Source organism: Pimephales promelas, chromosome 5, assembly GCF_988280905.1.
Source record: "Pimephales promelas chromosome 5, fPimPro1.hap1.1, whole genome shotgun sequence".
Classification (NCBI taxonomy): domain Eukaryota; kingdom Metazoa; phylum Chordata; class Actinopteri; order Cypriniformes; family Leuciscidae; genus Pimephales; species Pimephales promelas.
The window spans coordinates 17,677,707-17,702,353 of record NC_142773.1 but is presented as its reverse complement, the minus strand read 5'-3'; the positions used below and the strand labels follow the sequence as shown (position 1 = coordinate 17,702,353).

At 37.3% G+C, this 24,647-nt stretch overlaps 1 protein-coding gene across 1 annotated transcript; it reads right to left on the bottom strand.

Moving 5' to 3' along the window:
* Nucleotides 1-1,994: 1,994 nt before the first annotated feature.
* On the bottom strand, nt 1,995-19,261 carry cul3a (cullin 3a). The gene is made up of 16 exons (XM_039661270.2): nt 18,967-19,261; nt 14,417-14,614; nt 13,821-13,934; nt 11,004-11,164; nt 10,281-10,395; nt 9,253-9,481; nt 9,019-9,164; nt 8,635-8,811; nt 7,944-8,114; nt 7,756-7,863; nt 7,498-7,622; nt 7,157-7,253; nt 4,984-5,118; nt 4,690-4,876; nt 2,675-2,820; nt 1,995-2,593 (listed from the first exon to the last, which is right to left on the bottom strand). The coding sequence occupies exons 1-16, from the start codon at nt 19,048-19,050 to the stop codon at nt 2,462-2,464; spliced, it is 2,325 nt and encodes a 774-aa protein (XP_039517204.1). The 5' UTR covers nt 19,051-19,261; the 3' UTR covers nt 1,995-2,461.
* Nucleotides 19,262-24,647: the final 5,386 nt, after the last annotated feature.

Below are 24,647 nucleotides of genomic sequence, written 5' to 3'. Positions count from 1 at the left end.
CATTTAAAACAGCTTTTGTCCAGGTATGCTTGCACATAGGTAGATTTGCAGGAAGGTTTCTTCAAATGTCTTGGAAACATTGCCACAGTTCTTCTGGATTTAGTCTGTCTCAGTTTCTTCATGTAATCTCAGACGGACTCAATGAAGGTGAGTGTGGAGCACCGGCTGTTGTAAGACTCCTTGCACATACAACAATCTCTCTGGATTATCATAAATGGCAAAATGAATGTTTTGAAATGTAAACTAATATTTCTTACGGACACACTACAGCAAAATATATAAATAACTGGCTTGAAACCATGTTTTGGGGTGAAAATAATAACATTAAGACATTTGGACAGTAATGTGTGTATATACATACACACACACACACACACACACACACACATATATATATATACTGTATATACACATACACTAACGGTCAAAAGTTTTAAATTGGTAAGATTTTTTTATGTTTTTTTTCTAGCCTGACTTCGTCATAGCATCCAGGCTGTTTTTTTTTCTGCTCACCAAGGCTGCAATTATTTGATAAAAAAAAAAAAAAACACAAAAAAACCCAGTAATATTGTGAAATATAATTACAATTTAAAACGGCGGTTTTCTATGTGAATATATAGTGAAGTGTAATTTATTCCTGTGATCAAAGCTGAATTAACAGCATCATTACTCCAGTCTTCAGTGTCACATGATCCTACAGAAATTATTATAATATGATGCTCAAGAAACATTTATGATTATCATCCATGTTGAAAACAGTTTTTTTTTTTTACATTTTTATTTCAGGATTCTTTGATAAATAGAAAGTTCAAAAGAACAGAATTGATCTGAAATGGAAAGCTTTTTTTAACATTAATCACTACCATTCAAAAGTTTGGGCTCAGTAAGAATTTATTTTTTTTTTTTTTTGGGGGAAAGAAATTAGAAAATACTTTTATTCATGAGTTAAATTGATCAAAAGTTACGGTAAAGACATTTATAATGTTAGAAAAGATTATATTTTAAATAAATGTTGTTCTTTTGAACTTTCTATTCATCATAGAATTTTGGGGGTAAAAATGGTACACGACTGTTTTCAACATTGAAAATAATAATTGATGTTTTTTGAGCATAAAATCAGCATATTAGAATAATTTCTGAAGGATGACACTGAAAACTGATGTGTAATCAGCAACAGTAATGATGTTGAAAATTCAGCTTTCTAATTACATTTTAAAATATATTAAAATAGAAAACAGTCATTTTAAATTGTCATAATATTTCACAATATTACTGTTTGTCATTTTTTTCATCAAATAATTGCAGCCTTGGTGAGCAGAAGAGACTTCATTTAAAAACATAAAAAAATCTTACTGATCTAAAAATTGACCGGTAGTGTATATATATATATACATACACTGTTAATAAACTGTTAATTGAAGTCGTTACGTTATATGATGAAGAAAAGTAAGACTGACTACCCCCAACTAACTGCTTGTTGGTATAACTTAATATAAATGTCTGTTTCTGCAACTGGGCTCTGATTAGTCGGTCTATCCCTACATACACGGTCAAAACAGAAGGAAATCCAAGCGGTGGATTTTGCTCCCTGCTGCTTTTTTTTTTTTTTTTAGCAAACATTTATTTCATCAGGGAGCCTCAGTGATGCTGTTACTCTTTTGTCAAACCCGTTACCCGCTGTGCATGCGTGCAGTACTCACATCTGCTTTGCCCATTTCTGAAAACAATCTGATTCTGTTTGGACCAGGGCCACACATAATTCAAGCTTGGCAGTAATGGCATTTTAGAGGTTTAATAGCAGGAAATTGGAGATAGTGATGTACCATCTAATTCTCAGAGTCATTTGGCTGCTTTTTATCATGTGCCACCCGGGACAGTGTGGAACGTTTGTATTCGTTTAATAAACCAAAAATGACATTACATAGACATGTCGTCTCCACACCTTGATGTTACCATGGAAACCAAAACGGCATCTGCAAGAAAGCAGCAAGAGGTTCAATATCCACATTTTTATTGAACGTTTTGTCTTATTTCCGCAGCCACGTTTTGGCTATTTTGTTAGGGTGTTTAATATTTCTGCCTTTTATACAGTATTGGAAAAAATAACAAAAAAACACATGTGCAGTGCATTCACATTTTCCCAAGGGATTCTTTTGATTTGATCTCTACTAGGGTAAAACGGTGAAGAGACTGAAGCTGGATCCACTTATAGCTGAGATTCTCTTAAGTGTGGGATTGATCTAATTAAAAATAATCTACAACACAATTATGGATTTCTTATTTTGCTTCCTGATTATTTTCCCAATTTGTATGGTTTCTGATTTCTCGGTTAGCCTTTCTTTTAAATGAAGTCCGCTACCCAGAGGTCATCTTTTGTTTAAAAGAAACTTCCCAGTCCATGCGAAGAGCAGTCCAGAATCTTTATATTTTTCCTGTCTTTGTGTTGCTCAAATGTGATCCACTACGCGACATACGTGTAGACTTTACGATCCTCCGGCGTCCGGGCCAAATATTCTCTTTCTATTAGTCCTTCAATGCGCTTTTTAATTACCACGGGGCTCGGCAGGAACCGCGCCCTCAGCTGCTGGGTCACCTGACAGGAGGCAAACCAATCAGATATTTAGTGATAAACAATGATAAACATGCAACATCATGAACGAGAACACACGCTCACCTCTGCTACCAGTACGTTGTGCTGCATCTTCTTCCTGGACTTCATGATACGAACAATGGCAGCCTCGATTTCATGTTTCCTGTCGTCGTCTACTTTCTGCCGCGTCTCCTTGCGCTCTGGGTCTGACTCGCCTTGCTTCGCAGCAACTGCAAAAGACCGATTCAAAGAGTTGGTGAAGCACATTTCGAACTTATCTTGATATCTCAATATCAAGTCTGATTTAAACATTATCTACACCAAATATTATATAAAATCTGATTATATCTCCAAATATTTAAAGGCCTCATTGATTGTTTTGACAAGATGATTAATATTGAAAGAGAAAGCTGGAGCAAGAAATGGAATGAACAGTTCTCAAAAATAATATTTTTTGTTAATTGAAGTAACGCTGAAATAAAAGAATGCGCAACAGCCTCATGTTTTCACTTTGGAAGGTGCAGTGCTCGCATTTAAACCATAGCCTTTTGAAGTTTAACAATCACATTAAGCCATATATAGCGATTCCTGTTTTTCTGTACCCAAATTTAAGAACTCTTGAAATGATAATTAAGACTTTTCTTATAACATTTAAGATATTTAAGACCTTTTTTGGCTTAAATTTGATAAAACTGAATTTAAGACTTTAAAATACTTTAAGGACCCACAGGGACAGTGAAATATAGATGAAAAACTTCAACTTAAAAACCCCCAGAAATGTTACAATTACTATAAATAATACCTAGAAAAATCTCTCACGGTCAAACAGGACTTGAGTAAACAAACATGGTGGACAATGGGGAGAAAAGAAATGCCAATAATAGTGTTTACTGCTTTTGCAACATGACATCATGACGTTTGCGTAAACATACACGCCACTTTCGAGTCAGGTGGCGTGTTATCTCTACGCATTTTGAGCTATCCGCGTGTATGCGTGTATGTCTACGCCATTAACGTCCGCGTCATTCCGCGTGTCCGTACACGCAGTCAAATCTCCAGTCATAAATGCCATTAACCCCAGTGACGGTTAAGTTTAGGGACGGGGTTGAGGTAAGTCATATCTTTTTTTTTTTACCTAGGATGGTAAGGGAACAGTCATAAATGCCATAAACCCCAGTGACGGTTAGGTTTAGGGACGGGGTTGAAGTAAGTCATATATTTATATAACGTTAAGTCAACGGCATTCATAAACACGCTGAAAGGCGATTATGCATCTTGATAGCACGCCAAAAATGGAAATACGAATTGGCGTGGCATACACACGCTACTTCATGAGATCAGCCAGGCTTTTGATAGAACATTTGGATGAAGTTGTGTTATGCTTCCATCAGCTTGCTTTCTGACTCTAGTTTTGTTCCACTTGACAATCTACAGAGCATGTGCGTGTTCGTCTTTGGGGTTCCCCCCACACAACATTTCTGCTTTTAGATCAGTGCGCACCGACATTCTTCCTATCAGATTCAATCACACTTAACACGCATCACACCAGTGGAAAATCTGATGAGATAATCTGTAGAACCACTAAGATAATCAGGACTTTACCTAGGATTATCGGAAGGGGGAAATTGGGCCCAAAATCAGCCCGATTATCTTGTAGTGTGAAGATGAATCATACATATATTTGGTCTAATTTAAACACATGTACCTGCTAAAAATATACATTATTTTCTCTACTTATAACACTAGCATATAGACCATTTCACAAGATGTAAACAACACTGGTCCAGAAGCACTTCCTGTTTCAGTTTTTTAACACTACATAAAAGTTGGGATAAAATACAACCTACAGAACATTTAAAACTGAATCAAAAAGTTAAACAAACATCTTTAAGATGTTTTATTTGCATGTGAAATAAAGAAAACAGTTACAAACTGAAACAGGAAGTGCTTCTGGAACAGTGTTGTTTACATCTTGTGAAATGGTCTATATATGGCCCAAAAATGAACTAAAAGTCCAATTTTGAATTCTGATTTCATTTAGACAACAACTCTGTCCCTTCATTCTGAGTCAACAGCGCCCCCGTGAGGCAGCACAATACCTGTTTGTATTTTGACTCTGTGCAGTTTGGAGCTGAACTGATCGTTGACTGTAAACACATGGCCGCTTTCGATCTCTTTACTCTTGGGCTCTTTCGTGAGAACTCTCTGGGTGGGTTTCCCGCAGGCTAGAGACTGCAGGGCCCGGACCAGTTCGCGCTCGGGGATGTCTGTCTCCTGCTGGATCTCCTGAGGTGTTAGAGGTCAACAAGGGTGAGAGTTAAACGGATCGTATATGCATGGCTTCATGGAGTTCAGATCAGGAACATGTGGATGTTAGTGGGGGGGGGGTTTACCTCAAAGGTAAACTTGTCTCTGTTGTTGAAGAGCATGAGGATGGTCATCTGGAAGGTTGACACCTGCAGAATGTGCTTCCGTGTGTTTGAGCCTGTTAGCAAAGCTCCGCCCACTCCTACATCTGAGCCATCCTCCTAAAGAGAGAAAGAAAGTCAGTTCAAATCAGCCTTTGAACATTTTTAGAAATAATTATAACCATTATTTAAAAACAGCAACAAAATCACAGCTAATCAGAATATACTTGATGTTTAGTTTAATAAGGATTTTGGACATATGAGATTCCACTGTGGGTGGAGTTACTCAGCACAACATAATAGAAAATAAAACCCAGTAAAAGTTTCTGGGAAAAGTAGGTTTGGGTAACTTTGGGTAACCAACTTTTCGTTTTTCCCGGAATCGTTCTAAAGTTAAAATTTCGATTCCTAGTTTCGATATTCACAGTCCGCCGAGCGGAAGAAGAAACCGCTGAACAACACCAACGAAGAAGCGTCTACCGGAAGTGTTGGCATAACCGCGCGAGTCGAACATGAGTAGCTTACGTCGGCGGTCCCAAGTGTGGCTTCACTTTTCTAAAAATAACGAAATCTCGGCAAAATGCAAAATTTGTGACAAAAGGAGTATTTCCTTCAGAAAGGATTATTTCCTTCCGAAAGACTGTTGGTTAGCAAGGTTAGCTAAACTTTTTTGACCCTGCCTCTTAAAAGAATCGGAATTGAGAATCGTTAGGAACCGGAATCGAAACAAGGAATCGGAATCAGAATCGTTCAAATTCAAACGATACCCAACCCTAGGGAAAAGTGACTGATAAAACGTCATGTCACAGGGTATATACAGTATTCCTCAAGTTAAATTTACTACTTTTTAATACCTTTTTTACTACCTTCAGAATTTTTTTTTAAAAACCATCACGACACTGAATTAAGTGTTAATCAGCAGCAACCTTTCTATTATTTACACAGATTTTGACATTTATAACATATAAAATTGGAATGCATATCAGTTAGATATGCCTTGAAGCAAGTCTAAAATAAAACGTAAGCCAGCCACTTCTGTTGAGCGCTCAGTCTTCACAGATGATGTCGAACGACCACTGAATATGACGTCAGCATCAAACATAGACAGAGACGAAAGATCTTTGCTTGTGCCCAGATAAGCTAAAGCCCATATTTAAACGGACTAACGCAAACATAGAATAGGACATCTGATAGTCTGAAAAAAATAATACCTAATTATTAAAAAAAATAATACCTCTCAGACTACATTTAACACTTTTAATGGCCTTAAATTTGACAATTTTGATTTATCACTTTTTAATACTTTTTAAAACCCCGCGGACACCCTGTGTCTCCCGTCTTGCCATGGTCACGGCTGGTTAGGACAACAATGCAGATTATATGGAACGATTTATGCTAAGTCGTGCTTCTTGCCGTCTTATTTTAAGCTTCAAAATTACAATTTAATCACTATATTAAGGCAGCTGAGAGAGCTCAACGTGCTGCAACTCAAGAAAACACATACAAATAGAAAGAATACCAGCACATTAAGTTAGTTTGACAACACATGTGCTGCAAATACTCGCAACGCAACCAAATACAGAAACGCGTTGCAAATAACACAGACCACAACAGATACAGTATGTTTCAAAGGGACCCCAAAAAGGAGCGTTTCCCGAAAGCATCGTTAGCCAACTATGGTCGCAAGTTGGTCGCAATTTCCATTGAACTCTATTGGTAACGACAGAAGTTGCGACCATAGTTGGCTAACGATGCTTTGAGGGAAACGCAGCCCTGGCCGGGACATGCTTACTGTTCAATGTCTACTCGTCGTCGGTGGTCGGTGGTGTTGTCGATGACCTGAAAGGTGAGGTTTTTTTTTAACATCCTGATCAGATGTTCGTTGTGAGTATTTGCAGCATGTTTCTGTATTTGGTTGCGTTGTGAGTATTTGCCAGTAGTTGCACTGAAATGAAGATTTTTTTCTTAATTTGCTGGTGTTTTTTCTTGAGTTATAGCAAGTTATACCACCACCAAGCAGCCACGTACTATATAATATACTTTTTATAAATTATTATATTATATTTTTTTAATTGTTTATGGTTTTATATAAAGTGTGTATATAGACACACATAAACACAACATATATATTTTACTTGGGTATTAAAGGTGTCTGTACCTTCTTAATGGCACCGTAGAAGGTGGCGTTGAGGTCTGCAGAACCCATGTGGTGCTGGAGTGTGAGTTGCCTGCCACTGTGCTTGGCCAAATAAAACCTGCACAGAGTTAAAAAAAAAAATAGCAAGCTACAAGTGGTGAAAATTCAGACATGACAAGCAGAGATGATCAACTTCATCTTTACCTTGACAGTTTCTGTCATATACTTCCAACAACAACAAAATATTGTTCGATTATATTCAACAGATATGTAAAAATCCTCACAATTGTTCAACTTATAAGGAAATGTACATATAGTGAAATAAGAAAAAGGTTCTATGAGGGTGTGGAGGCGAGTCATACCTTCTGAAGACCTCAAAAGCGTGGCGTGGGGAGGGTGGGATGTTGCATTTGGGGGTGGCTGACTGTGTGGGCCAGTAACCTGTGGTCAGTACTCTCACTGTGAGGTCAACACCACAGAGAGAAACCTGCAACGAAGACAACACACACACACATTTCAAGACCTCAAGGCAGAACAATTATAATTAGCTAATTTTAAGAACAACAGAAGTCAAAGGGACGTGTGTGTGTGTGTGTGTGTGTGTGTGTGTGTGTGTGCACCTGTGATGTCTGCAGGTGGTGGCGGAATTCATCCATAGTGGTATTAGAGATGCTCATGTCTCTAAACATGCCCTCTAGTTTAGAGGTGAACTGACAACCGCACTCCGTCTGAGATAGAAAGCACGAGTCTCACATTAATAACAGAGGAATACAGGGAAAGAGCGTAAAGAAAAGGATATGATGTGAACCTTTAGTTTGGAGATCATATTTTTCTCTGAGTCATCTGAAACGCTCTTATTGGTTAAGAGTCTTCTGGCCAGGTGCTGTTTGTAGTAACGCTCAAACACGTCCTTCTCCTGCATGAACCTGAACAACACCATGGCTTTATCCAGGATGGACTCCACTTCCTGTTCCGTCAGCTGAACACAAACACAATTATAAGATCAGTAACAACTTCAGTGCTTCAGTGTTATTTTAACATTATTTATATGCTATTATTGTATTTATTTATCATTATTGTGAATTAGCTCTTGTTTTTTTATTTTCAGTTTTAATTTGAAGTGCTTTTGTCGCTTTTATGTTTTGTTATCAGTATTATTATTTTAAGTTTTTTTATATATTTTTATTTAGATGGCTTTTTAGTAATTTTTTCAATAATTCAGTTTTAATAATTTTAGAACTATCCAAAATTTCTTATTTTTACATTTTTTTTAAGAACTATCTTTTTCAAATTATTTAGTATTATTAGTTTGAATAGTTTTCATTCTTAGTAGCAATATCCAGCAGTCTATATCTATAATATATAACACAACTCGTATTCATAATATTTTCACTATGACTGGAAAAAAGTGAAAAAAAAAAAAAAAAGATTAAATTGACCCAATTCATATGAAGTTTTCATCTTAAAAACTTGAGTATTAGCCTAAACTAATCTCTTACCCCCTTCACTCCTTTCTTGAGTTTGTCATCTATGAAGAGCGAGAGGTACTCGGGCGACCTGGAGTTGAGGTTGAGGAAGTATTCAAAATCTCCAGCGATCGTCTGTTTGAAGAGCCTGTCGTTGTTGAAGGACTCCTGCAGGAATCGGTCAAAGCGCGACTTCAAGTCCAACAAACCCTGAATGATTCACACACAAAAACAACATTATTACAAACCAAAGGCTGTTGTATTACACATTCCCACTACTCTGAACTCTTAAACCGTGGCAGATTTGTTCTTTGTTTATTCAGGATCTGACTCAGCCGGTCGGATTTGTATTAACTGAACAAGCCTCTATTGTCGGTGCGGTTCTCTCTTTGCTGCTTCACGTTGGAGAATGTGTACCTGAATGTAGTCGACGGGGTTCTTGCCCTCTCCTTCTTCTGACACGAGCGCTTTACCCTGTTCTCTGAGGTACCAGCTCATGCACTCACACATTGTCTTCAGTCCATTAGGAACCCGACCAAACAGCTTATACATGCACGCCAGGTCTGAGAGAGAAAAGACGAGAGAAATTGAGTTAAATACAAAGCGAGAGAGAAAACGAAAAGTATAATTTAGTCCTAATTTATTGCTCACCTTCTGTTTTTCCGTTCTTGAGCATGTGGACCAGTCCCGAGTTCTCCATCTCTACAATGGTCTTCATGTGTTTGGAGATGAGCTCTCTCTCCACCACCTTCACGATAGGCTCCTCTGTCGTTTTATCCAGGCAGTGCATCACACGCTCAATCTCTTCGTTTATCCGAGCCTCAACTTTCTTGATGTAGACGCTGGCACTGTTCTCCGCTAAGAACTTCTGACTTTCCATCTGCAAAGACACACACACACAAATGAAGATATTATACTTAACAATAAATGATCAAATCAATCAATTCAATTGATACATGATGATAAATGGGTACAGGGTAAATGATACATTTTATTTAAAATCAATATATTATTATTATGTGTCAGAATGAATTTTCATTAACAACTTTCAGAATAATGATGCTTTTAATTTTTAACAATAGCTGCAAATATTTTTTTTATAGAATATGAAAATCTATATTTTATTAAGATATAATTGCTAACATTTTATCCAATTGTATAATTTAACATAATAAACTATAGTTCAAAAGTTTAGGGTCAATTTATTTTTGAGAAATGAAATTATTGATAATAATAAGAACTTTCTTGAGCACCAAATCAGCATTTTAGACTAAACTGTGAAGGATCATGTGATACTGAAGACTGGATATTTTAAAATAGAAAAAGTTATTTTTAATTGCAATAATATTTTTGATAAAATAAGACACTTTATTCAACCTTACCCCAAACTTTTGAATGGTAATGTATACTTTATACATCCCACCCAATTTAGTTGCTTAAACGTCATGGTGAGTGTGATTATGAAGTTGTAAGGATGTGTCTATTTGAACAATAATGTTATAAAATGTTGGTAAAACTAGTGAAATGGCTGCACAAGTCAACCAATCCAATGAGCTGATTGAAATAATAAACCCAATAGTGATGGAAGACCTAAATGAACTATAGTGTTCCTGTTTTATCTATGTAATATCCAAAATGACAAGCAAACAGAATAAAAGCAGTATAACAGCAGCACCCACCTGGAAGAACTCAGCAGACATGTCTAAGAATGGGATTTCAAAATCCTCCTCGTAGACGGACCGACCTTCTAACCCCAAAACCATCAGCATCTGACAGGCATTCCTGATGGCCCCCCTGCCACAAAACATCACACCACAAACCACATAAAAATGCATTCCTCAACTATTACAGCCAAAAGCTTTCATTCTTTAAGTGTGTGTTCACACTTAGCATGTTTGATTCAATTAAAACGAACCATGGTCTGTTAGTGTGGTTCATTTGAATACGTCTGAACGAACCAAAAAGACATCATAAAATGCAATGCTAGAAAGAACAGAATTCTCAAGAAAACCAGTTTTTTTCTCATCATATTCGTGATGTTACTCATCACAGCTACAGGCATCACAACCACGTCTCCACACAGCAGATCTTCATGTGTGTGTGTGACGGAGGGATTCCTGCGGCTGTTCTCAACTCTTCACGAGTTACCGAACTTCATGCAGTGCATTTTGCACACAGCCTTGTTTTGGAAGTTCGGTAAGTTCTATCGCAAAATATATGTAATAAAAGCCAACCACTCAGGTTGTGAACGTACCCCATATGCCTTTAGAGTTCAGTATTGTTAGGTTCAGAGTTAAAATGCCAATGTGAACGTTAAACGGACCAGGACAAACGAGCCAAGCAAACTGACCTACAAGTGAACACACACTGTAAAGAGAGACCGGGGGACAAAAGTCACACACCTGTCGACCACCTCTCCCCTGCGTTCTCGAGCGATCATGTCCAGCAGAGTTTGTCTGAGATGGTCCCTAATGCAGCCGTACCGCACAACCTGATCTCTGAAGATGATCAAGCCGAGATTGTAGACGTTTTCCACATTATTCTGTTGAACATACACACGGTCCTAGACAGAGAGAGAGAGAAAAATGTTCCAACAGGTTTAAAGACAGGGTTCAAATCCAGACTCTGTTGCATCCCAATCCCATCCCCCCAATCTTTCTGCTTTACAAATGTATCTTTTTATAAACAACGACATGCCTTTTGTTACAATAACAACATTTTGAAATTTTGAGGGCCAAATCCAAAAACAAGTTAGCATTTTAGTTGATTTCACTGTCCGTACGGCAATGGGATTTTGGTTAAATGCCTGAAATAAGGTCTGTGGTGAACACAAGCTCAAGATATTTAAAGCTACACTGTGTAACTCTTTTAGTTTATTCTTATTTTTTTTTAAAAACTTAGTTCATTCAAAAATATATGTGCTCATTAATCAAGTAATAAAGTATTCTCGTGAGTGTATAATCTGCCATTGAAAATACATACGGGTAAGGGGTTCTAATGTCGGTCGCCATGTTGCTCCTCCATCTTGAAAGTACATTAGTCAAAGAGGGACATACCCGTTAATTCAAGCTGCGCCTTTCGCGTTTACGTTTGAGTTCAAACTCATGGACGAGGTCGAACTGGAAGTCATGTTAATCTTGGACTACATTGGCCACCGTAGGAGATAAAACGAAATCGGAATTGAGAGGAACAGAAACTAATATTCACTGGAAGGTCATATACCTTTTCATCGCTAGATGGGGGTAAAAATCACACAGTGTAGCTTTAAAACACACCAGTAATAGCCTAGTGAGATTTTTTTTAAAGCTTTTACTTGTCTTCATAAAGGCAGTTTGCTAACAAGTGGCTAAATGGGACATGGTTTTCTGGGACAATAAACACCATCAGACCGAACAAGTGAGCTCATCTACACTAGTCCACTTTCACAGCCTCGTATTTATAATAACGCTCTTGCAAACTATTCTAGCTCAGAAAGTTGAGCTTGAGAACTACGGTGTCATGCGCGAGACACTGCAAAAGAGGCGTCCGTATAGTGCGTTTACAATGAAAAATAATGGAAAAGTAGCGCAGTGAATAGTGGTTATGTTGAACGCATTTGACTCCGGTGTAGTTCATTTACAGCCTATGTTGTGCTTTTTATTCCTGGTGATGTGTTCATTTGTGAAGATTATCATAAAAATGAACAAAACGTGTAAAAATCATAACTTTGTTGGTCAAATTACTTGTTTTCTGATATAATCCAAAAGCAAACAGAAAAAAAAACATTGGGTTTTTTGTTGAGAAAACTATGCTAACTATGAAACCATGAAAAACACATCATCACTGCAGCACTTTATGGTGATGTCAGTTAACAGGATAAGGATTATTAAAGCTTTTTGTTAGGTTGTGCGACAGAGTATGTGAGCGGAGTGGAGTGGGAGCGGAGCGAGGAGTGGAGCGGCATGATTTTGAATGGAGCGCGGAGCGGATTTTTTAAAAGTCGGAGCGTCGTGGTTTTCACTCGCTCCGAGCGCGCTCCACTACCGCTCTATCACGAGGACAATTCATGCCAACGGCTCATTATAGAACTGCATTTTTAGTAAGGATTCACGTGTTAAACACATTACGCTTGCATGATACAGATGGATCACTCAAATCAGAAAAAAATGTGAGGGTTATGATGACGCCGTCGCCGATGGACATGAGTGGCTGCGGGAGGTTATAGTTATCAAGCCTGAGCGGGCACCACGATCTCATGAAAGTGCGAATCTATAGCACACATTTTATTTCTCGTGCCTATTATTATATGCCAAAAAATTGTTTGTGCGTGCAAATGACGCACACTAAACCCCTTGGTTAGGATGGGTGTGAAGTGCGTTCTTGCCATTAAGTGCATATCGTAGGCTATGCCCACGAGAAATAAAATAGCCTATAGATAGCCTACGCACTTTCATGAGATGGGGCGCTGGATCGGGCGGGGTGAAAGCACATTTTAAACAGGTAACACTTATTCACCAACGCAATCGCTTTCTCACTAATGCATTGCATTCAAACAAATGTAATCATACAGTCGGCTATCTGTCAGTATTTGATTTTAAATGAGCATGAATCTGTGAGAAATGTAGCGACCCGTAGATAAATAACTGATGAAAACGTAGTTATTTTCTTCTTTCCGAACAAAATGTGCTCTGCAAAAAGCAGCAATGATATTTAATTTATAATGCTGATAACCTGTAATAAGCATAGCATGTCATAGAAAAGTTTGCACACTATCCTAATCCAATAAAAAACATTGCAACTATTCTCCTAACGTTGTTTTTTTTTATTTATTTACTATGCCTATGTATCTATTATGATGAGGAGACATTTTGTGAGATTTTAAAGCATACTTAAATACTTTATTCGGAATTTCCTTGGGGAGCGAACACGGAGCGGTGTTTCTGATATCAGTGAGCGAGGAGTGGAGCGGGAGCGGTAAATGGTGAACCCGGAGCGGAGCTGGAGCGGAGTGATTATATAATGCTTGGAGCGTGGAGGGGAAATTGTTGCCACTCCACTCCGCTCACATACTCTGTTGTGCGATCCATGATGAGTTCTGTCTGAAACATGAACTAAAAGACATCAGAACATTTTTGTACACTTGCAACTCATTCTTTTGATATATATGTATATATATATATATGTATATATATATATATACATACACACACACGATTGCCACTTTAAGAGAGACAACTTACCATGTACATCAAGATATCTCTAATCATGACCATGGCAGTCTGATGATCATTCCACGCCTGATTTAACGTCTGCAGGAAATTGTTATTTAACGAGTGAAGCACGTCTTCTCGCACCTGAAGACATGAACAAAATCAAAACTGTTATGAGAGCAGCTCATGCACATGGGTTCCATCCACCCGTATCTACGTCATTGACATCACCCTGTGAACAACTCCACTGGGACGGGCAGGTTGCCACCATCTGCTTCATCTCCAGAACTGACATCATTACCAGCCAGCACCAGAGATAAAACCCCAGAGTCTTCATTAAGCTACATATAAATATAAATGTAGTGAAGATGTGAGACAGCGTCTTTCAGATCTATTCAAATCAATCTGTTCCAATTTAAATTCACATCACTTACAGTACACCATCGAAACAGTTAAGGAGGTCTTTAAAGCAATATTACCATAAAACACCATCTCTTGAGGCTTACTGCTTATTAAACTGCATTTAACTTCCGCAACTCCTTGCTAAAGCCTGTGAGAAGTTTGACCTCAGGGGTTTTCTCTAACGTATTTCAAGAAAGAATTCAGAGCGAGAGAGGAGCTCATACTTTGTTGATGAGGTGTTCGGTGACCACCTCTCTGAGGCCCGTGTAGAGCTTCTCCCCGTGTTTGTGCAGAACCATGGTGTAGGCGTTCCTGTAGAGCTCCTCAAAGCTCAGCCCACTGTTGTTCTTCCGCTGGATCTCCTGGATGGCGTTCTTCAGGAGATCCCAGATGTTATTCACATACTTCTCATCCATGGTCATCTGCAAAAACAAACGAGTCAAATTAATAAACATAGAAACCCTTAGCCCTAAAACCGTATTCTGGACAAATGTGGGCAAAATAGTTTTGATTTATTTAAAAAAAAAAATACTTCCCTTGATCTGAGTGGTACAAGACTTGGCTACTTTTCCTAAATTTGCCTCCTGAACACACACAATTTTTTTTTTTTTTGACTCAATTCTACAATGTTAAGTGGGTGAAAAAGAAAACTCCTTAATCTTGTATTTGGGTCAAAATTGGGCACCCATAGAAATGAATGGGAAAATCTGTAATTTAAAATAAGCCAAAATAAGACACCAGGTGACAGCAAAGTCACTTAATCTTTAGGATTTAGCTCTAAGAACTTATTGGAATGATATTTTAATGTAGTTAAAAAAATAAACTACATAGTAATTAATTTAAATAGAAATAATTTACATAGAAAATATGGTACTTTTTGAAGTAAATAAATTAAAAAATACTCCCAAAATAAATTAAAAAAAACACCATGAATGGATAGACAAAATTTTATTGAAGACACTGACATAACATTTATAATAAATAAAAATTAGGATCACACCTGAGTCCTCTGTGCCCACATTTGTCCACAATTACAGGATTAAGAGCTATAAAGTGAATACGGTTTGAAGGCTACGCAAAACATTTTAGGAGGGATGCATGCACCTTATCAGTATTGACCATATTGCTTTAAAAATATGTGATGCGATCTGGGAAAACCCGTCAGATGTTGCGCTGGTATGTTTTCAGTAAAGTCTAAATATTGATTGAATGTCAGTATTTTTGTCAAAATTGTTTTTTTATTAAATTATTATTCTATAATATCTTGTTTATCATCTCTGAATATATCTTGGGAAAATTCACTAGTTTAGTGCAGAAAAATAGCAATTTATAACTATATAAATAATTTATATAGTATATAATTTATAAATAATAACAGAATAAAGTCCAGTCCTGGGTGAACTACAACAGCACGCAAGTTTTTATTTACTAAATATAAAACTGAAATATGTTATATTACTAAAATATGTGATATGAAAAACGGCAATAAATAAAGAGTGCCAGTCGTCCCGCTAGCAGGACGAGACAGTTAATTAAACCGTTTTTTCCTCAAAATTCCGTTTCGGAAAATCATGGCGATCAGCCGAATTCAGATAACCACAACTTGTGTTACAGAAAAACGATAAAAGAAATAAAAACAGATTTGGAAAGGACTTGAATCCAGCTTTAATGTGGCCTCAAAATCTGTAAAATGTCAAATTTCACCATGTGGTGGGTTTTCCCAGATTGCTTTCTAATTGCCTTACATTGACGGATTGTTTCAAATTTAAACATGCTGATGTAGGGCTGCAACAAGTAATCGATCAGATCAATTATAATCGATAATTTGATTATTCGCGTTTTTGCGCTCGGAAACCATCAGCCAGTCAAGCCGCTTTACAGTAGTGAATAACACATTTCTATGGATAAAATGCATATGGAAATAGCATTTATAGGACACAGAGTGAGTCGAAGTTTTTCCCTCCTTCGCACCTTGCTTTTTTTTTTTAAATTGCTAATTCGAAGGTGAAATTAAAATGCGTACAGCCAGAGTAGCTGGACATTCATTCATTGATTGTACTTAATTTTATGCAGTCCATTTTTTATACAGTGCAGTGGACATACCATGCGGCCGTGCCTTTTTTACTTTCGTGTTCGAATTAGCGGCAATCCTTGTCGGAATTACATAAGAGAACATATTAACTTATTCAGCGTGGGGAAACCGCAAGGATGTGTTCCGGGCCCATTAAAAGTAAAACAACTTTCTAATTTGCATTTAATGTGGCAGGTCTTTCGCACATACACTCAACCTTTGGCAGAAACTGGATTCAATCAATTCCTTTTACAACCAAACCAACAGTCCAACGAGCTTTTGATAGCTCCAAGTGACTCGGCAGAGCTAATCTCACGAAGAACAGGTGTGATGGCTAATCATACAGTACGTGTGAATACATTTTTAAAAAACTGTGACTAAGTATGCATGTCAAAACAACACTTCAGCACAGCTCACGTTAATTATAATGCTTGTCACGATATTAGTAACACAGCTCTTGCTATGTGATAAACTGATACACATTGCAGACTCAGACGTAGAGAACGCCTTGCTCGCACCTGTCTGTCTCTCTCCGTCTACTAAGCCTACAGACAGACAGGTCTTGATACTCGTCGTGGACCTGTGCAGACTAGTCTGTGAATTAAAGGCCATTTAGGTGGCTAAAATCGGACTTAGTAGGAATAAGAGAGTGAGTGGGAACATGGCTTCTTGCAAAACTTCACTAAAAGGCTAGTTGAATCATCACACCTGCTTTGGCAATCATTGGATACTGCAGGACCGTTTCACTTCTGAAGTCAAACTAAAACAAAGAGGAACCAGTTTTTCCATGAACAGGAATCCCTAAAGCAAAACGATGTGTGCATGTGTGTCAAGCAAGTAGGTTTCCAAACTCGGTTTCTGTAGGCTCAGGTCATGCTGATGCAAAAGCACTGATGAAGGATGAAACATACATTTAACCCACAACAGTAAACTGTAATCATACAGTATATCAACACCTTTAACATTATGAATTTGTCAGATGCTTTTATCCTTTTTCTTTTCTTTGTTTAGAAGCTGGCATTATGTTCCAGCTTTGTTTAGTTATTAAAAAATAAAAATAAATAAGTTTAATTTTAAATTTAAAACTTAAATTCTAAATTTACTTGGTAAAAAGCCTTTTCAAAAGTATCAACAAATAAAACGCGTTCCTCAAAGAAGTATTACAGTCCACCAAAATATGTTTAATGGACAGTGGATTCTGATCTTCAATAATGAACTGCATGACTGAATGCATGTTCAACAATATGCAAAACTACAACTGACACTATAAACAGCTAAAGAGAAACTTGACAATTTGAATGGCATGCAGAAGAGAGCCGAGAGCATGTGGATTGTAACAGGTGAGATTGAGAATATCGAGGTAATTCTATGACGAAAGAAGTAAAGCCAGCTGTGAGATTTCTAATGAATTCCCTTTGATAGGGTCACGAGACATGTCAGACCGCAGCTTCTGCACGAGAGCAATGTTTTCTTATCTCGCTGCCACTTATCTGAACTAAAACGACATTTGTTTAGTCCTGTGAACCTGCTGAAAGGTGTCAGACTCTGAGAAGATTAAGGAGTAACATTATGCCAGACCTTCAAGAAAGGACGATAATAAATGGCACGCAAACATTTTCACTTCACTTAATTTACTCCAACAGAACATCACCAACACACCAACAATCCTGCGATGCACAGAATTTGATCCGAGAGGAGCTAATAAAAGAACAGAAAATTGGAGAAAATTGCAGAGATGCACGTCATGCTGCTGCAGTGACTGTGAAACAAAAGCAGAGCTGTAAGGGCATCTGTCATCAGTGTGACAATCTAGACAACAACACCTATGGTGTATAGGGGTTTTCAAACTATGAGTGCTAGAGAAGACCCCTGTGAAAAAAGTACAACTAAATAATACAAAAAATACCATAAAAAATGTATATATAAATAAATATATTTTACAGAATAAATTGTGTCTTTATACATGGAATATTTATAAAACTAGGCCTAGATATAAAAACTAGTGCCTAAGTGCATTTGAAATTTTAGATTGGGGTCCCTCACCCAAGGATGCTCATATTTTGAGAGCCCCTGAAACCCCCTGATCTACACCTATACAAACAAACACAGCAAAATGTCAACACACAAAACCAAACAATGTCAAGAAACTAAATTAACCAGGCAACACAGCCAAACCAGTCAGTTTGGCAATATGCACAGCACCAATAACAACAAAATCACCCATCGACAACACAGACAACAATCAGTTTTAACAAAACACACGTTATCAACGGCCAGTCTGACATCACAACACCCAAAAATCAGATCAAAACACTGAAAGAAAACATGCTAATCAGAAGCAAAGACTGCATGTCCTCTGCAGAATCTACACTACTGAACATAGTTAACGTTACAGCTTTATGGTCAAAACATAATGGACTGGACAAAAAAAATCACTGAGTTTTGATCACTTTCTACACTGGCTGTTTTATTTAATTAAAATCGCTCATCTTTCTCGATTAACTGAGTCATATATACATATTTAAAACCTTGGAGCTACTATGATCACGATTACAAGTATTTTCTATCCTATAGTCACTGTAAATCTCTCAAACGCAGCCTCAAAAGATCTAAACCCGCTGTGGCCTACTGCTCTGCCCGATCCACGGCTCTCGAGTTCTCCCCGCGGCCGCTTGAGGCGCGTTCAACCCGGATGATACTCACGGGAAAGGCGCGGATCCGCATCTTGGTGTCCTTCTTGGTGCCGGGTTTGAGGTTGGACATGTTTGGGTTAGGGAGCGATGCCATCAATAGATGTTAGGGTGGATGTGTTGAGGGGAAACACGGACAAATCTCGCCCTCTTTCCCCCCCAGGTTTCAGTCCCTGTAGCTTACTCTTTTCCTCTGTCTCTACAGCGATGGCGGATGACTGGTTGAGATCTCGCGAGACAATGATTATGCTAACAAGAATGCATCCAATATCGCGAGAACGGGGGCTAGCTTGGGATGACATGTGGTAAATAGCAGCGAGTCTGCCGCTGAAGAACAACCATGGATTCACCGGTATCGTAGTTTAAAACCATGAAGTTTGATAATGACATCTAACACCATTAGGATTGTATGGGAGTATTTCTTTAATATTGTTTCTTAATATTACTGTAAGTTCTATTATTTGCATTTTACCTGTATGTTTAGTCATTTAGCAGACGCTTTTATCCATAGCGTCTTACAAATGAGGAAGATTACGAGCAATTTATTGGTAGGTTAATTTGGTCATTTACAGGAGATTCCTTGTTTTTAATTAGATATAGTTGACAAATAACATGTAAATAATTAAGGAACACTTTATCATTCTTACAGAAGACAACGCAGTTGATCAAAAGGTTTTTGGACATTTAAGAAACACTTATAATATATTAACATATTTGCATTATTTTAACAGAATATCAAACATAGTGGCATTTATTTTACAAAGCACAAACGCAATTTCCAAGCAACCATTGTACAAAAAAAGGAAATCAATAAAAGGTATAATGTATATAATGCATAAACAAATAATGCATAAACAAACACACACATATGGACTCTTGTTAAAATTGTTTTTAAAAATTTGTTAGAAAATGTGGTTCGTTATGAGAAAAGTTCCTGTATTCATAAGTTTGATAGGCCTATTTTGTTTTATAATGCAATGAAATTCATGGTCCAGGGACTGCCAGTGCTTGAGAGCATAGTAACTACAGGCTGATTCATCACTTTAAATTTTTTTTAAAAAATTTTAATCATGTAACACAATTTAGGCAATATGAACATTGTATACAGTAAGTATTCTCTAGATCTAGAAATGTTATATAGAATATGGATAATAGAACAAACTGCTAATTTAGTACAGAGTAAAATAAACACACTTCACCCTGCAGATCCAAGCAACACCATCTGCATCTGGACATGACTGGACATGGACACAGATGTAGGACACTAGATGGTGAGTACTGAATCCAAACAATGCCTGACACAATCCATATGTTCTGGGTCCTTATGTGCTTTGGATTGGATATAGTTCAATCTGTGTATACGCTATTTCTTAAACCTTGTTAATTTACAGTGATTGTAGCAATCACCCTGCTGTTCTGTCCTGGTTTCCCTTTCCCATTAAGCTACTAATGTTGTTTCTGAGTGAGGTGTTAGTGAGGCCAGCAGGGGGTGTTCAGCCTGTGATCTGCATGGGTTCATGCCCCAGTAGTAATGAGCACACCATCCTTTGGGAAACCTTGGTTGCTCTAGTCAGTAAAAATACCAAGGATTCTCTTGATAAGAGTTGCCAAATTTGCCCGCCTGCTTCTTTTAGTCATAGCTTCCTAATCATTGGCTCCTGTCCACTGATAGCTGGAGTGTGATGGGCGTTCTGGTGCATTATGACTGCATCTGGCCATCTGGTCTCCGATTACTTGCTCTGCACGGATGTTTAGGAAACGAAGATGACGTTTCAGTGGCAGTTTGAGTGCTGAAACTGAAGACTGGCTTTGCTTACATAGTTGCACCCTTTGACTGTTTTAGCTTGTTTAATGATCTGTGTAAGAGAGAGCTCTGATTATAAGAATATATTTGAATCATGGTGCATTACTAAGAAATAGCCTACATTTTAGATGCATTTCTTTGATAAATAATGAAAACTGCATTTCTTTGCTATGATTGCTACAGTAGTCTATAAACATACAGTATGCAAATATAAAACATTAGAATTGTCAGAGGTGAGGCATAGGGTTAAGGTGAATTGGTAAAATACATAGATTAAAGTTAGTCTACTGCATGCTTCTGAAATGAAATGGGGAATTAACAAACCTTTCTCTCTGTGACTTTCTCTCTTCTGTGAAACACAACAAAATACTTTGAGTAATATCTCAGTGTTTTTTTGTTTTTTTTTTGTCCATAAATGGAAATCAGGGATAGCCAAAACAAAATTCAGCACATTCATTTTTGGGTGAACTATTGCTTTAAGGGTTTAACAGATCATGCTTTGATATATAGAGGCACAAACCTGCAAAATAAATAAATTAATTAATACATGACATGATAAAACAAATACATTAATTACTAATTCAATTTAGTTCTCTAATTATTTTTGTAATACTTAATGTATTAATTAACATATTAATTTATTCTATTTATGTTTGCAGGGGTCTTCATTATGATTTGCTGTGCACTGATAATAGCTAATCTTGTTATTGCTTGTTAATAAAACTTTTAGCACTGACTACATGAACATTAATTCTGATGATTATGTTAAACAATAGTTCGCTTAAAAAATTTAATTCTGTTATCATTTACTCCCCCTCAGTTTGTTCAAACCTGTATGAATTTGATGGACCCCATTGACTTCCATAGAAGGAAAAAAAATACTATGGAAGTCAATGGGGTCCATCAACTGTCTGGTAACATTTTACAAAATATCTTCTTTTGTGTTCAGCAGAAGAAATAAACTCATTCAGGTTTGAAACAACTTGAGGGTGAGTAAATGATGACCGAATTATAATTTTTAAGTGAACTATTGCTTTCAGGAGAGAACTGGTGTTGTTTTGTGAATGGCGATCTTAACCACCAGGTGGCAGTCTAGTAGTTGCCTAATGGTTGGATACTTTAAATACTAGGTAGATGGCTATTTGATATAATTATATATATATATATATTGCTTCTTTGGTAGGTGTTGGTGCAAAAAGAGTTTCTCCACTAACACATGCGCAAGTTTATTTACATGGGTAAAACTCTTGGAACATCCTGGCACACTCTTACTATAGCATTCAAAAAGCACACAAAAATTCAAATTAAACATCTTGTAAGTAACTTGCATCTTTTCAGTAGATCATTATAGGCCTACTTGCTGTGCTATTGTGCATTGAACCCGACTTTTCCAGGCAGCATTTTGGAGGGATGATGTTGGATACTCACACCTAGGTGTAAAAACTGCGTTGCTCAAGAGTTAAGACACAAATTAAACCGAGACAAGACAAGGCAGGAGAGTGATGGGGTGTGGCTGTATGGGCGTCTGTACTTTCTGATAAATGTGTCAGCAGAAGGGGATTTTTATGTGGTCATGTCTAGATATTCAAATGCACATTGGTCAGCTACATGTATTTTTGGATTTGGTCGTGGCACTTGGCTTGCAGCGTAACGCATCATGATACTGGAGTCTTACATTTCTGGATGGAAGATCAGCTTGGTTGCCTTTATAAATTGCTCAAAAAGAAGGGCAAAACTGACATGGTTTTTGGTTAAACTGATTATGAACCGTTATAAGCAGTTTAAAAACAGTTTTACCACCTCAGGCCAGATTAACACAGGCATAGTGATGGGAAAGAGATAAACCTGTCCAAAGGCTTTTGACGACAACTTAAAGAAATTTCATGTATCGCTTGACAGTTCCTTCAGGCTGTTATTGTTCAGAAGTCTGTTATTGTTTCACTTAAACCTCATGGGAAAAAGTAATCTGGCTTAGTTCACTGATATTATTCACAATGCGTTATTTATCACATCAATTATTATTCAGTTGACATTGTCAGGATGTCAGTATCAAGATAAAAAAGTGCCCCTAAAAGTGCATTTGTGTGAGAAATCATCAACAAAAGTAAAAAAAAGGTCTGTGCACATATATTTAATGCACTAATGTATTCATTATGACTCATTTATAATTCATATTTCATAATGATTTCTGTCTCGTCTTAAATTATTTCTTTGTTAATTATGGCCTGCCTTTGGAGAAATCGGTTATTTATCTGTTTTATACACATGACTGTGATGCATAAAGTGGCTGTGAACTATTTCCAGACGTTGTGGTGAAAGCATCTGAGGTGGAATTTAATATTGCTAATAAAGTCTAAATATAGGACTTTGAGTGCATCAGCATTTCTATGCAGGGGTCAGCGGCAAACAACATGGGCCGCTAATGAAGGAATGAAGGCTATTTATTTTTTTCTGTAGAATGCTCCTAAGTGCTATAATGTGATTTTTAATGTACTTTTCATTTTAAATGTCACCAAATTTGCACTAGCATGGAAGAGATATTTTAGTATGCAAGTCTCAAATGTCCTTGCAATGCAAGGCCTTGAATGTTTCATCAAAAATGCACGGTAAAAATAATACGTTTTTGTTTTATGTAAACTAAGCATTCCTTTTTGTTTATCAAATTGATTTGAACTAACGAAATAAAAAAAAAAGTTATCTCAAATTGTGGGTGCAAGTTAAACTCAAAAAAGCCCATGCAAATAACAAACATAATATAATGAGATGAGTTTAAAATTTAAATTAAATAAAACATTTATTTAATTAAAAAAATAATAATAATTTTCTCATAATATATATTGCAGCATCAATTCATTTCTCAAAGAGTTTGAAAATGGTTTGTTCGAAGATCCAGTTCCTCTAAACCTTTACTTTTCGAGGACCTACTCTGCTCTGATTGGTCAGATGGTGTAGTCTGTTGTGATTGGTCTACCGCCTACAGCAAGTGTCAGAAACTAAACGCTCATTACCATATCCAAGAGTTTAAAACGCAGTGATACGAAGAGGAACTATGGCGTCGGTTTTACCGCATCAATTCCAATGTGAGTCCTCTTCCTTTTGAAGTGTATGCAAAGTGAATTCACAGCACTGAAAACAGCTTCTTCTCAACATGTTTACGACACAAACCAAACTATTTTAGGCCTCAGCTACAACAAGGGCTGGCCAAAGTAGACGTGGTAGTTCAGAATCGATCGATTCTTTCGTTTTGGAGACAATAACTTTATACATTTTGATCTTTGAAACTTTGTAGACCTTTTACATTTACAATAAGGGTGTCGAAATCGATCGAAATTTATTCAAAATCTCGAACTTCGAATTATAAAATGGAATCGTCAATGCTGCCACACCCCCATGTCACGTCCGTTTGGCTTGCCAAGTGGAAAAAAAAAAACATGTGTGTTGATGTGCTGCGAGTCTATGGTCAAACTTAGCTACAGCCATTCCATAGATAGCATGCTGGAGACCCATCGACAGAACTTGAACCCCCTCCTCTTTCATTGACATCGCAGGTGTGGACGTTTTTTGGATTTCCAGTGAGTTATGTTGACAACGTTTGCGCTTCTAAAAAGCCACAGTTTGCAGACATCCCAAGTCTCGTGGAAGTTCAGAGACTCTCCTGCGTATTGATAGCGACTCGCTAATGCAAATTAGTTAAAATCTCCCAGAATCTAGAGCGAATCTTGTAGCCCTCTGCATGCCGAGACAGAAAAAAAAACTGTGCTCCAAACCGTATTGCGCGCACTGCAGAGAGGGAGAGAGCGAGAGACCTTGCGTGTGTGCCTCATGAAGCGCATCCTAATGGTGCGTTCACACCGGACGCAAATAGCGCGTCAGACGCGAATAATTTCAAT

What these genes read in the sequence shown, in the direction of transcription:
- cul3a (XM_039661270.2), bottom strand. Translation starts at nt 19,050, where the DNA reads ATGGCATCGCTCCCTAACCCAAACATGTCCAACCTCAAACCCGGCACC. An exon ending in ACCCCGTCGACTACATTCAG is followed by an intron (nt 8,812 to 9,018) that starts GTACACATTCTC and finishes TGAATCATTCAG; the next exon opens with GGTTTGTTGGACTTGAAGTC. An exon ending in ACCACCTGCAGACATCACAG is followed by an intron (nt 7,623 to 7,755) that starts GTGCACACACAC and finishes TCTTCGTTGCAG; the next exon opens with GTTTCTCTCTGTGGTGTTGA.